The sequence below is a fragment of the Tiliqua scincoides genome, chromosome 1 (genome assembly GCF_035046505.1).
Source record: "Tiliqua scincoides isolate rTilSci1 chromosome 1, rTilSci1.hap2, whole genome shotgun sequence".
Lineage (NCBI taxonomy): Eukaryota > Metazoa > Chordata > Lepidosauria > Squamata > Scincidae > Tiliqua > Tiliqua scincoides.
The window spans coordinates 74419010-74433578 of record NC_089821.1 but is presented as its reverse complement, the minus strand read 5'-3'; the positions used below and the strand labels follow the sequence as shown (position 1 = coordinate 74433578).

General features: G+C 45.8%; 1 protein-coding gene across 1 annotated transcript in view; it reads right to left on the bottom strand.

Moving 5' to 3' along the window:
* The window catches only part of MARCHF4 (membrane associated ring-CH-type finger 4), a 141234-nt gene that overhangs the window by 33148 nt on the left and 93517 nt on the right, over positions 1 to 14569 (bottom strand). The window contains exon 2 of the mRNA XM_066640811.1: positions 2413 to 2568. Within this exon, the coding sequence (XP_066496908.1) occupies positions 2413 to 2568 (156 nt within the window). The remainder of the gene's footprint in view (positions 1 to 2412; positions 2569 to 14569) is intronic.

The window sequence follows — 14569 nt, the reverse complement described above, 5'->3', positions numbered from 1 at the left end:
AGTGGACATTGGGACTATCTTGTGACATTTCCCTCATGGAGGAAGAGAAGTATGTACTGGCTACATGGGTACAGCTTGTACAGCTCCCTGCAGGGGAAATACACATATCCCCCTTCACAGAGTACCCAGGAGGTTTGAAAGAAAAAATGGAGAATCACTCTTGTCTCTTTTCCCTGTCATGTGTGAAGCAACAGTGACAGACATGAGCCTCAGGGAGCCAAGGTAAAACAACCTGTGGCACTAAAGGAAGCAGGTCACTGTCTGCTGTCTCTGTACCTTCAAATATGCCTCCTCCCCTGCTACATTTCCAAGGGCAAAAACATTTACTGGACTATTTAGCCCTGCACTTCTGTTGTGGCCAGCACAGTACTCCGGTGAGTTCTACCGCTCAGAGAGTCACAGCTCTCTCAAGCACAATGAGAAGTTTTTCTGAGGCCTTCCACAGAAGAATGGCAATACAGGTGGGTCCTTGTTATCATGGATTTGGCACCAGTGGATTTAACCTACTGCGGGTTCAGGATTCCCCGAAGCCCAATCTGTACTTTAAATCACAAAAAAAACCTTCTGCCATCTCTTGCTTATGTCCCCAGTGGTATGCTGGTAAAGACTGAAATGCAGGAACTCATCATGACACACACCCCATAGCCATGGCTCGCTAATACTACACAACAAACAAAATGAATTTTAGATGTCTTCATGAGAGTCTTTTCTTCTTCCAGCACTCACTACAGTTTATTTAAATATGTAGCTTATTTCATCCCAAATTCTTGGGGTTTGGGTTGCAACAGTTAAAACAGTGGTTCCCAAACATTTTAGCATTGGGACCCACCTAAAAAAATAGTTTCACTTTACTCAAGCCTCTGTAGGTGTAATGGTGATTGGGTAGCAGTGCTCCCCCCTCCCAAGTAGCAGGTTGTTTAACCCTTGATGCACATAGCCTAATCTGCTCTGTCAGTTTCGTGGTCCACCATAATTGGGTCAAGACCCACTGGTGGGCCATGGACCCAGTTTGGGAACCACTGGTTTAAAACAAATGTATACAAATTGAAAAAAGGAATTTAAAAATTTATTTCCCAGTGCCTTTTATGTATGAAACTGATGGGGGTATGAAACTGGAGAGGTGGGTTGAACTGTCACCAATATATGGATGACACTAGCTCTATCTCACTATGTCATCTGATCCCAGGAATTCAGTTGGCGTTTGGAGGTAGTGATGGGATGGAAGTGGACTAACAAGTTAAAACTGAATGCCTTGGAAGAGATGGAAGTGCTGGTTGTCAGTAGGAGTTCAGCCAGTTGTATTGGATTAGGAGTTCAGCCAGTTCTTGATGGAGTAGCATTTCCTCTGAAGAAGCAGGTGTGCAGCTTGGGGGTCTTTACTGATCAGGCATTACTCCTAGAGGACAGATGACTACCACAAACAGGAGTGCTCTTATACATCTCCATCTGTATTGTAGGAAACCTTCCTGAAGATCTGGCAACACTAATCCATGCCTTGGTCACCTTCTGGTTGGACTCCTGCAACAAGCTTTATGTGGGTTTGTCTTTTAAGAGTACAGGTATTTGGAAACTGCAATAAGTACAGAAAGCTGCAGCCAGATGGCTGATGGGGCACCATATCACATGGGGACAATATACCGCTCCAAAGCTGCAGATGTTACCCTAGTTTCCCATTATTTTTTTAGTCAGTTCAAGGTGCTAGTTATTACTTTTAAAGTCCATTATGGTTTGGGGCCTTCCTATCTCAAGGTCCATCTTCTGCTGCATGAGACTACCTACCCGTTCGAATGTTTCAAGGCGGCCTTGCCCTGTGTGCCTTCACTGAATGAAGTTAGGCTGGCATGCATGAGGGACGTGACCATTTCAGTGGTGGCCTCCTGGATGAGGAACTCTGTGCCACAAACACAAGGCCTCCTCTCTCAGATTTTAAGGGGTCACTGAATACCCATTTGTTTCACCAGTTCTTTGGGCTCTTGGTGTAGAATAGCTGTTGCTTGCTGCGATTGTGTTTATTATTTGCTCCCTCCGTTTCTGTTATTAGTTTTACTTTGGAATTGTTTCGGTTTTATCATTTTAATTACATTTTGTCAGCCGGCTTAGGAGCGGTTGAGATGAATGGTGGGATATAAATGCAAACAATAAATAAACAAATATAATTTTGGTTTGGTGACCAGAGCTAAGGAAGTGAAAGGTGTATTTTTTTAATTGACGATATTTTTAAATGACACTATGTACAATATCTTTCTCCTGTTTTCAAAGTAATAAATAAGTGGATGCCCCCATTCTGTAATTCACCGTGCAATGTACAATACAGAGGAAAGTCACATGTGCATTGAATAACAAAGGGAAAGCATAAAAATGGACTAAGAGCAACAGCAGAAAGGACTTTGAAATAATCTCTAGTACCTTTACCTGCAGGGGGTTCTTTGTGCTTATGGCAATGACGTGATACTTGTAATAACACAACTCGCAACTCCAGCATCCTCTCTCGCCAATCCACTTGATCAGACAAGGCTGGTGTGTACATTTCACTGACCCATCACATCGACATGGACTCAGCAACTCACCCTAGAGAGAGAGAGAGAGAGAGAGAGAGAGAGCGTCAACAACATTTTCCCCCATTTTCCAGGTTAAACAAAGTGGAGCACAGCAACCTGGCAAAATGATAGAGCTGCATTTTCTTGAAGAGCAGAAACAGTCAACCACTTTCACATGGTCCCCACTTGGTAAACCTTTTCCTATGTCTACTATGGTCGTTTCTAGGCTGAATATTGATTTACAGCCCAATCTTATCCACACTTTCCTGGGAGTAAGCCTCATTGACTTTAATGAGACCTACTTCTGAGTAGACATGCATAGGATTGGGCTGCCAAATATTTATTAACCTGCAGCTAATCACAGGCACCATGGATAGCATAGCACTGCAGTTGGGATGGAAGGACTGCATTCTTAGAGAATCCAACACTCTCCTGATTAATCTAAACCAGTGTTTCTCAAAGTGTGGGTCGGGACCCACCAGGTGGGTTACAAGCCAATTTCAGGTGGGTCCCCATTCATTTTAATATTTTATCTTTGAGATATTAGACTTGATGCTACTATGTGATTGCATTTGGGGAAATGTTACTGATCTGTACTTTTAACAAGCTACTATGTATATGCTTTTAACAATGATTGTAAATGGGACTTTCTCCTGGGTACGTGTGGGTAGGATTGCAGCCTAGAATTGTTAAAAAATTTTCTGCTTGATGATGTCACTTCCAGTCATGACAGCACTTCCAGTATTCCCTGACAGATTCTCATTCTAAAAAGTGGGTCCTGGTGCTAAAGTTTGAGAACCATTGATCTAAACCATCCAGAGACTGCAGACACAATGCGTGCGCCACAGTTGGAAAAGAAATACAGTTGTAATGGCATCTGCAAAGGGAATAGCAATGGATAACTCAAGCAAGTGAGCCAAGCCATACATTGCAGGGAAGGAACAGCTGCTTCGGGAGGTAGACGGGTGCAGACGGCAACCAGTGTCTGTCAGCCACCTCTACAGCTGCCTAATCTTGGTTCTATTTACCCCTTCTTACCTCTTTGGTCCTTGCTATGCTGATCTGTGTTTTGAAAGAGTAGCAAAACAGAGCTGTTTTGAAGCAGGGTGGTGCTTCTCCTGGCTTTCTTGTTTGAGCCCTGCTCTACTGCTTCGTTCTAAAACAAAGTTTCAGAGCAAGGCCAGAGGAGGAAGATCATAAGAAAGGAGAATGGGGGGGCCTGCCTTCAGTGCCATTGCCCAAGACTCTAGCATTGGAGCTAAAGAGGAGAGAAGGAAGGACATCACTACCACTGCCGGGTATTTCCACCATCATTCTGCTATCACATCCTGCTGCTCCTTCTCTTCCTCTGCAACTGGTTCCTATAGTGCAGGGGTGGCCAACCCATAGCACGCCATGTGCCACTTTTATATAGAGAGGCTTAAACGTGCCACTCCACCTTAACGTCGCTTTTTGCGGTTACCATGATAGTTAAATAGAGCCTCCAAATTCAAGGGCAGTATATAACTGAGTGCCAGAAGGTACAGAGCAAGAAACGTGGGAGTACTGTAGCCTGTTTGGGGCTTTCCAAAGACATCTGGCTGACTGCTGATGAGAAAGGCAGAAAGGCAGCCTGCTTGGACCTTTAGTCCAGTCCAGTAAGACTTGTTCTAACGTCCATATAAGGTGCTTTCATTGCCTTGCTGCACAGCGCTTCCTACTTCTACCTGCCCACCTTGTCATCCTCAAAGATGATAATAGCCAGGATTTCTTTGCTGATGATTTCCCTGAAGCTGCTATCTTCACCTGGCTGGACGACCTAGGCTTTGCTGATCTTATTGACCATCATTGCACTGCCCCTACTGTCTTCTACTGCATGCTACTGAACATTCATGTCTCCGGGTTGATTTACTTATTTAAAATATTTATATCCTGCCTTTTCAAATTTGTGCGAGGCTGCTATCATGATAAAACATATTGCAGTTGACCCACATCATACGCAAGGGTTACATTCCGAGGATGGAGCCTAAAGCCAAAATTGTGGATATTCAGAATAGCCTTGAAAAATTCCTGACATTTGGAAAATGCGTACTATCTCTTTAAAAATGACGAGACACAGGGAACAGCAGCTTCCTTCTCTCATCTCAGGGTCCCTCCAGGGTATGTATTTAATAAGTAGAATGGCGGGTGAGCAGTATTTAAATGGCTGGGTTTTTTGTTTTTGAGTTTGCTGACCCTAGTGAAGGTGAATTTGCACAAGTCTATCGTGAGCAAGACGCTGGCCGACTGTAATCAAAAGCAGTGAACAGTAAAACCAATTAACTTAAAAATAAAAGCAAAAAACCAGCAGCAGAATTACTTCATCACCTTCTTCCTATTGTCCAGCAGTTCTTGTAAACAGAAGAGGCACGTGTGATCTGGTGGGCTACAAGGAAACTGCTTTAAATCCCTTAAATCCTTCATATGTTTGTCATTTAAGCTGTGAACTTCGCATTCACAGGAAAAAAGAGCACCTACTAGCAAGTTTTCCTTAATGGTGCAAAGAGATAACAGATGGCAGTGAGTGCACTACTGGTGGGCCATTGTGAAATACAGGAAACTGACTAGATGGGCTCTTGACTTGATCCAGCAGGGTTCTTCATATCTTTTTATGGGTGAATGTGCGCAGGTGGAAGAGGAAGTTCCAATGCATACTGAACAGGGAACAGCCAGGACTCCAATACTTACAACCCAGGTAAATAAGAACCCACCTATGAAACTATTGAGTCAAACTGTACAACAGGCTCGCAAAAAGACAAAGCATACAACACAGAGAAGAAAGGAACACCTGACATGGGAAGAGCCTAGTTCTTTCCGTACAGATAACATAAAATGGAGTTTGACCCATTAGTCCCTGAACTGCAGGAACTAGGAAGACAAACCTTTGGAATAAGGCTGTTCTACATTACTTGGGCGACCACAAAGAATGGCGCAATCCTAATATTACTTTAAACTGGTGCAGCAGCCGTGAAGCACATTTGTGGCATATGGTGTGCCGCCAACAGCACACAGTAGGCTGTGTTGGCAGGAAGGCCTGCACCAGCCCACCAGCACTGAATCCAAATGCTATGCCCGATGGAACAGGTAAGCTTTTGCCAGGTGGCACAGGGAAGGGGGGAGGGTGGAACGGGGGCAGGGAGGGATGTAACAGAGCAGGGTGGAGAAGGAGGTGATCCAGGCCTAGGAGCGTGGTGGAATCAGCAGTGCTGGCCTACACTGTATCCTATTCCCGCTTCTGGGCTTGAAAGCCTGACATGGGGCTTCTCAGACTTGCGCCAGCGATTTCGCACAGCCTGACATGGGGTAAGGGAAGCAATGTTCCCTTGCTTCAAGGAGATATTCAGCCTGTTCCTTCTCAGTGCTGGATACAGCATGGGCTGCGTGACCCCACTGCCCCAGCACCGGTTAGTATTGGGCTGCCGAGCTCTGTTTGATACCCTTGGCAACCCCACCTCTTTCGCAGATGGAACTTTCAGCAGAACGCTCAGAAAGGGTGTTAACACTGATCATACTCTCTGAGATCAAGGCATTCTTTCCAGTGCATCTTCCATACCATCCTTCCCCAATCTCCAACCTGATAGATTGAAACGAAGGTAAATGCGGCGGCACCCTCTCCCAACTCCAGCTAAAGCTGCTTGGCATTCAAGCCTGTTCGTCAACGGGGAAACACCATTAATATTCATTGCATTGTTACAAGTTATAGCCAGGTTATAATGAGAAATTGTGAATTCTGCCATTCCTTGTCATGCAAACTTAGAAGCTCAGTGCCGAGCAGTTCTGACATCTGACAGTATATGTAGCAATTTGTGTAGCAAATGAACCTGGGACTAAAGATAGTTGGGTTATACCTGCCTCAGTGCTTCCCTGCCTGACACATAGGTCTGGCAGTACCTATCTCACCACAGGCTGTAATTATGGCATGGGGATGGGAGGAGTGGAGCACATGCCTTTAATATAATGTGGGGGGGGAGGGGGAAGTTGGTGGCTGCCAATAGCATTCTCTGCCTTAAAATGTCTGCCAGAAGGCAAAGGGATCAGTGATGGTGTGCATCCATCTTTGACTATTGATTAACATTAATTCATGCACAGACAACATATGCAAGTTCACACATATCCTTATTCAAATCTTATGGGGACTTCTGTGGGTGAGGAGGTACACTCTTGTTGGAAGCTGATCACAGAGGCAGAGTTTCTTTGGTCAAAAGGTACTATGGCTTCAGTCTCAGGTAGCAGCAATACTGACTACAGAGGTGCTGCGTCAGTTGGTAACATTGAACTGGAATCCAACCCTTACTATGAAGTAACCTGTTTCAAGGAATATTTTTCTTTCCTGCCACCAAGAATACATTTTTACGACTCAGAGTCGATACTAAAGATTTAAAGCTCTAAAGCTGAAATTGCGTCACAGTATGAGCCAGAGAACTGCACTGGGCAGCGCAATCCTAACTTGTGCTGGAAACAGACAGGCCAGCAGACCTACACTGTATCCAGTGCAAGTTTGGGGCCAAAGGCAGTGCAGCCCAAGGCAAGTGGAAGCTGTTCCCCTTACTCCATGCCGCGCTGCACAGGGTAAGGGGAACAGCTTGGACCAATGGGTCTACTCGGATCTGTGCCACCTAACGAGGTGGCACAGATCCGAGCAGAATGGAGTAGCCAGAGGCCACTCCCTGCTGCTTGGAAATGGGGGCTAGAATAATTGCTGGGCCCCACCCTGGCCCCGCCTCCTGCTCCCCACCTGCCTGTCGCTGGGAATGCCTGTTGCCTGCCCTCCCCCCAACCAGAAATGCCTCCCTTTCACCTCTTCCCTGTTCTCCTCATGCCCCCCCTCAGACCCCTGCATCGGCCAAGCTCAGCCAACGCAACTCATCCTTCCTCTGGGGCCTGCGTCGGCATGGGGAGGCTGACGCACGTCTGTGTGCAGGCCTATCTCCCCGGAAAGTGGTGCAAGTGCCTTATGGCACTTTTGCGACACTTTCAGGCCAGTGCAAGTGACTTGTGTCAGTTCAAGGGACTTGTGAGGGCTAGGATTGCACCCTACATGAATGTGCAAAGAAGAGATAAGTGTTTCACAATCCAGTGACTCTTTCACCTCCCCTGATTACTAAACCATTAGCAGAAAGCAGTAGCATTCTGAAGCGATGCATTCGGTTAGTTTGTACTCTACTCCTTTGTCTGAACTGACCCCATGTGATAAAGGACATACAGTGGGCCCTCCTCATGCTGTGATTGCAGCATCCACAGACTTGAACAGCTGCAGATGCCTCCTTGCGCCTCAGAACACCTCCAGAAAGTGACCAGAAATGACTTCCAGTTTGCAACTTCTGGTCACATCCAGGAGGTGTTCTGAGGTACAGGGAGGCCCACAGCTTCTTGGAGGCATTCTGAGGTGCCGAAAGACTAATAGAGTGGGCTGTGGGTCTGGAGCAATCTCCAGAGGACCCAGTGTGAGCACAAGATAAGGTATTGCAGTGGCTGAAACCTGTTCCCTGTCCCCTTTATCCATGACACCAGCATCCATAGATGCTTGGGATGTCCTGGAACTAATCCTCTGTGGATATCGGGGGCCCCGCTCATGGGGACTCATGATGCATGCATGTCCTGGCCGCACCCCTCTCTTTCAGGAGAGTTCAGGGAATTTTCCCTTAACTGGGTGTGTGCCTGGGGGAGGGAAGTCTTCTCAGAATCACCTCCCTACCTGTGCTGATAGATGGTAAAACAGATTTATCCATGTATGGAGAGGGCAGTTTGGACCAACCATTTCCTCACAAAGTTAAGAGAAAGTGCCCCAAATTCTTCTGGAAAGAAAGGGGTTGGGATTTGTGCTCATCATCTGTTATCACATGGGATCAGGCAAAATGCCATCCAAACTGACCCAACCATTCCTGCTGAGAGTCCCACATTCCTTTGAACCAAGTACAGAGCGCACTAACATTCTACCCAGGGCTTTTTTTCTAATGGAACGGGGGGGGGGGACGGAGTTCCGGCACCTTTTTGCAGGGGCCCCTCCCCTTTGGAGGCATTCCAGGAGGGGGGGAGCAAAATAGAGGCATTTGCTGGGTGGGTGCTGGGGGGTGCAGGGTGGGTGGGCTCCTGGCCCCTGCCTGACTGCACAACAACCCCCTCCTGCCCCCATCTCCAAGCTCTCGCCTGAGCCCAGCCCGCCTCCCCTCCCCCTGCGCTCTGCTTCCCAGCGCAGCTTCCAAGCTGGTGGAGGGCGCGGGGGACACACGCTGATGCCGAGGAGGATGGACAGCCAGCCAGCCAGCCAGCCAGCCAGGGAGAAGGGCTGCGGCACCCACGGAACGCCCAGGTACTGGCTTGGTGGAGGAGGAGGGGAAGGAAACTGGCTGGTGCAGCCCTGTGCCAATCTGCAGCACGAGCCTAGGCGTGTCTACTCAGAAGTAAGTCTCATTGTGCTCAATGGGCCTTGCTCCTGGGAAAGGGTACATAGCCTTGCAGCCTGAGAGCCCAAGCATGTCTACTCAGAAATAAGTTCCACTGTGTTCAATGGGGCTTACTCCCAGGAAAGTGTCATAGCCTTGCAGCCTGAGTAGACAGGCAGAGAAAGAGCTGTGAGGCTGCAGTCCTCTCCACACTTTCCTGGGAGGAAGCCCTGCTGCTTCTAATGGGACTGACTTCTGAGGAGACAGGCACAGGATTGGGCCCTGAGGCTGCCATCCTATCTACAGTAAGCCCCATTCACTAAAGTGGACTTCTGAGTAGACATGCATAGGATTGGGCTCTTAGGTTGCAATCCTAGGCACTTTCCTGGGAGTAAGCTCCATTGACTAGAACGAGACTTACTTCAGAGTAGACATACCTAGGATTGGGCTCTTAATCCTGGCAGAGATATATATCTGCACCCGTTTTCACATGCTAAGGGCAGGTGAAAAGGGATTATACGTGTGTACAACATGCTGTCCAGCCTTGCCAGAGATCCTCCTCATCCTTCCCCCACAAGCATGCCCTCCGCCAGCCAGCATTTGCAGCTCCTCTCCAGCAATGCACAGCAGCTGCTCAGGGCAGCAGAGAAAATACAATTGCATGCCAAGTGCCTTCCCAAAGACACAGAGTATTCTGATACCTGAATTAAACCATATTTAATCGCTTGTTTGCAAACGTAGCTGTTTCTATGTGCACCTAAGGACCCTTCTCGTGTAAGAATTCCTTTTTTGTTCTTACTCCCACAGTTGCTTAGAGTAATTTTATTACATGGAACTCATGTAAGCCATTTTTTGGAATCCATTCACTGCTTCCTCTCCTGGAAGTAGTGCCACACTACATACTGCATGCTACAAGTGCACCTGTACAGTATTTTTCCCCATGTGTAGAAAAAGTAGCTAGGGGGAAGGGGATGTGGAGATTGACAGCCCAATTCTATGCATGTCTACTCAGAAGTAAGTTCATCTTTAGGGGGGAAGCACATAAAAATATTTTATTTCTCCAATAAAAAATGGCTAATAAATAAATAAATAAATAAATAAATAAATAAATAAATAAATAAAAGATTAACAAGTTGTGAGTTCCTGCACCTTTTTATTTACAAAAAAAGCACTGATTCTACCTACAGGAAAGGTTTGATGAGCCAGAACAGGTTCATCTCCAGGATTTTGGATCAAAGCTCCTGCACTGGGTAGTTATTCTGAGAAAACAGCCAACAACATTTCCAGGCCCAGATATACTTGGAAGGGAAAGAGAGCACCTTTGCTTTCAGCAAAATGCAGATGTCAAGGCTGCCTTTTTGGCTACCAAGCAAACAACTAAGGGCCCAATCCTATCAAACTTTTCAGCACTGGTGCAGCCACAATGGGACCAAATGATCCAATACCTTGAGGAGGCCTCTGTGACTGCCTCCCCAACAGAGGAAGCAGTGCATACCCCATTGGCACAGCTGCACTGGTACTGGAAAACTAGATAGGATTAGGCTCTAAGGCTGCAATCTGATCCCCACTTTCCTGAGAGTAAGTCCCATTGATTATAATGGGACTTACTTCTGAGTAGACCTGCATAGGTTGGGCTCTAAAACAAGAGAACTCTGGAAGTGAAGATGCTGCATTTTGCAATTTAAAAAAAATCAAAAATATCATTGCAATATAGTCAGATACAGAGAGCAGTATCTGTTACTTTAATCCAGTGATTTTCAATCTTTTTTGTCTCACAGCTTGCTGAAAAGGTACTAAAATTTTCAGGGCACACCATCAGTTTTTTGACACACCATGCCGTTGGTGGGGGGCTCACATCCCCCAATGTGAATGACCCCCCCCCCAAGCTCCTGCAGTACATCTGCAGACCATTTGTGGCACACCAATGTGTCACGGCACAGTGGCTGAAAATGGCTGCCTCAATCTATAGGCACAGGCAAAGGAGGGTCTTTGGTGTGTTGTGTGTCTAAGGTGTGAACTCTCTAAGAACAGAATACAGAGTGGGTTATGATTTTTATAGTGCAGAAGATTCATCTGTATAAGACTCATCATGATGCAAATGCAAAGAAGAGACTCCCCTAAAGAAAAGAAAATGCCAGGCACATTATGTCTGAGCATGTCTCTGTGTGTGCAGATTTGTGCATGAACGCCTGTTGCACAGACACAAACCATCCGCTTATTCGATCTGTTCAGGACTTGGGATTGCACGTTGGCACTTGGACAGAATCCAAGCCTGCTCACTGTTAGCAAAGCTGAGGGATTAAAGCAATCCCACACACAGCAAAACCGACTTAAGTTAAGAGCTTTGCCTGAACGAAGGGAGAGAATAGCAGCCATTGCGACACAAGCGGAAAACAACAAGCCAAAGAGAGTGGTCTAATGACAATAAGAGTGAGAGCAACCCACAAATTTTTAAATTCAGCAGCATCTTCCCCCTATTGGTGGAGGCCAACATTTACTCACTTGCGATCTATACACACACTGGGTGGCTCAACTCACATTCTTTCAACGTTTCTAACACTCACTAGTGCAAGATGAATTCCTTTTGCCAAATCAAAGGAGATGGGGAGGGGAACAGGGAGAGGTAGGAACTGAAGATGCTGCCAATATGAATCAATGCAAGTGAATCCAAAAAACATAGATGAATGGATGGCTGGGGAAGAAATGGTGCTGAAGAGTCTGTAGACAAATGATCAGTGAAGTGCACATTAGTGGGGCCGTGGTGAATATGATGACTTCAGTGCAAACTACAAAATTAGAAAGAAGATTCAACGCAGCTTTATAGCAAAGGTGAATACCTCATTTGGCCCCCTCAGGTTCCTTGTGTTCTTCTTTGAATTAAAAATAAAAAACCCAGAATATCAACCACACTGTTATGTGTACGACACAAGTGGAATGCAAGGAGAATTATGCTGGCCAGCCAGAGAATCAGACTAAAAGTTTTCAGTACGCCCGTGTAAAAAACCAATGCAAAGAGAGAGGTCTGATCTCATATACAGAGCATGGTGAGTGAAAAACTCATATTACTAATTTAAATTAGTGGAATGCTTACACAGAAGCCTAGGCTTCAGCCCACAACTCATTTCTTTAGGATGGATTCAAACATCCTTATTAATATGGTAACGAGTGTATCATATGCACAGTTCTTCTCCCATAGATGGATACTGTTTACTCATATTAAAAAAAAAAAGTACTCCCATCACGGCAACATCTATGGAAATGTGATGTCATACTCTAATCTCACAACTGCAATCACCAGTTAGAAAAGGGTGATCCTTTTTGAAGCCTCCTGTCTCTACAATCACAGAACAGACCCATCACATTTGCAGTGGGTTGCTTAAATTTCTCCTGGTATCCTGTGAAAGGGTTTCAAAAGCTGTAGCTATCAGTAGACCTCACCGACCACTATCACTTTATTCTGTTTATCAAAATTTTATTTTTCATTTCATCACAAGATTTTAAGTGGCTTACCATAAAATTCAGAAAAAAATATAATAATCAAACAACACAGAGAAAACGGATAATTACACATTTTAAAGCAATGGAGAATCCATCATTTTAGAGTGCTAGGACCCAATCCTATCCAACTTTCCAGCTCTGATGTAGCTGCAATGCAGCCCCAAGGTAAAGGAGCAAATGTTCCTTTAACTTGAGGAGGCCTCCGTGAGTGTCCCCCCAGTGCAGGATGAAGGGCACTCCCCATTGGTGTGGCTGCATCAGAGCTGGAAAGTTGGATAGGGTTGGGCTCCTAGTCATCAACATTAGAGCATCGGCTCCCTAAGTGAACTATTAACTCCCTTGCCAGAATCCTTGAGTTCCTTGAGTTCTCACTCATCCTCCCTGGCCCTCCCTGTTGTTGAATCTTTGCAGCGGCCACTAGCATCTCCACCTGTTTCCCATCCATTTGCAATGTCTTAGTGTGGGTTGGGCTTCAGGTCCTGCTAGAGTGGTGGCTGCAACTGTTGCACAGTTGGTGTTGACTTCAGACATTTTTGTGCCTGAAGCAGAAATGGCACTCTACCCTTAATGACACACAACATTGATGATTGGCAGATGAAAATAGCACTTCCCCTGGAATCTCCTACCTCCAATTATCCTTCAGTGCAGTAGCATAGATGGGGGGGGGGCAAACAGTAAGTACTGCAGATGCTGCAATGCACTGTGTAAGTGACTCCTCCCACTAGCCATTCCAGGCAGTAACAGCAATGTGCAGGCACTTGCCAAACCAAATAGCATCTCCTGTACATTGCTGTCACTGCCCGAAATGGCTCCGAGGGCAAGGAGCTGCTTACGTGGTGTGGCACCTGCAGTATTTACCATTCCCCCCCGTCTATGCTACTGGTTCAGTGTTATTTTTGAGGTAGACTCCAACACTCTTCACTTGGTATCTCCCCCTGCTCACTGAACAGGAGGAATGAGAGTGCATCCCCCATTCACACACTTACTGACACAGGCCTTGACCACAGCAGACCTGATTCTAAACCTTGGGAAGGAACATTTCTTATATTTAGTACTTGCTCTTGTATACAAGCACTGAACACCTGTTTGGGAAGGCACGGTCAGGGTGCGCATCTGCACAGGAACGGGCATGGGGCATGACTAGGTGGCAGGAGAAAAATGCTACTTCCTTGCTAGTCTTGTATTTACAGCAGGACAAAGAGGGCTGTCCAGTTGCAAGGCTGAATGAAATGAATAAAGGCAAGGGCTACTGGACAGCCCTCTTTGTCCTGCTGTAAATACAAGTGTTTTGTCCTGCTGTAAATACATCTGTTCTTCCCCCTTGATATGGATCCATGAAACAGAGTTTTGGTATAAACCCATGAACTTTCCCTTTCATATATGCATCAGTGCTAAAAAATGTATTGTGACATACGTGTCTGTGGGCTGGAGTCTACTTCATTGGTGCATGAAATGTTACCCTAAGATGGTTGGTGTACCTGTGTGTGTGTACAGAGAGAGAGAGGGATAGATGGAAAACACATTTTCTAATGGGGGAGTTGTTTTAATGTGCTTTGAAAGGGAAAGTTCATGGGTTTATACCAAAACTCTGTTTCATGGATCCATATCAAGGGGGAAGAACAGATGTGGTGGACCGTGTGTGGCTCTCAAGGAAACACATTTCTGATACTCTTTGTTGGAAAAAAAAAACTAAAAGAGACTTCAGCTTGAAATGAAATGTGTCTTTTTACTAAAGCATTTAACACTGCATTGAATTTATAAAGAATGAGACGCTTTACTTGGAAAATAATCACTGGGCATTTTCTGTATTAAAGACATAATTATATGGGATTTAACAACCATCACATAATAACTTGCCACTAGTGAACCCCAGCTACCATATATCAGAGGCTGCTCGTAATTGAAGGCATTTAGCCTTAACTGCCCTTCTGTCCTGTTATATCTTCTTTAAATGGTCACGAATGCAGAGTGAGCAGTGGAAAATTGCCAGGAGAGGAGCCAGCCGAACACTCTCTCTAGCTGCAAGAGGATGTTCTAATTCTCATACGATCCATAAGTAAGCCATATACAAAGAGCTAATTGTACATATGAGACCTGGTAATGGCTAAGAGAGCCATCCTGAGTGCATGGTTG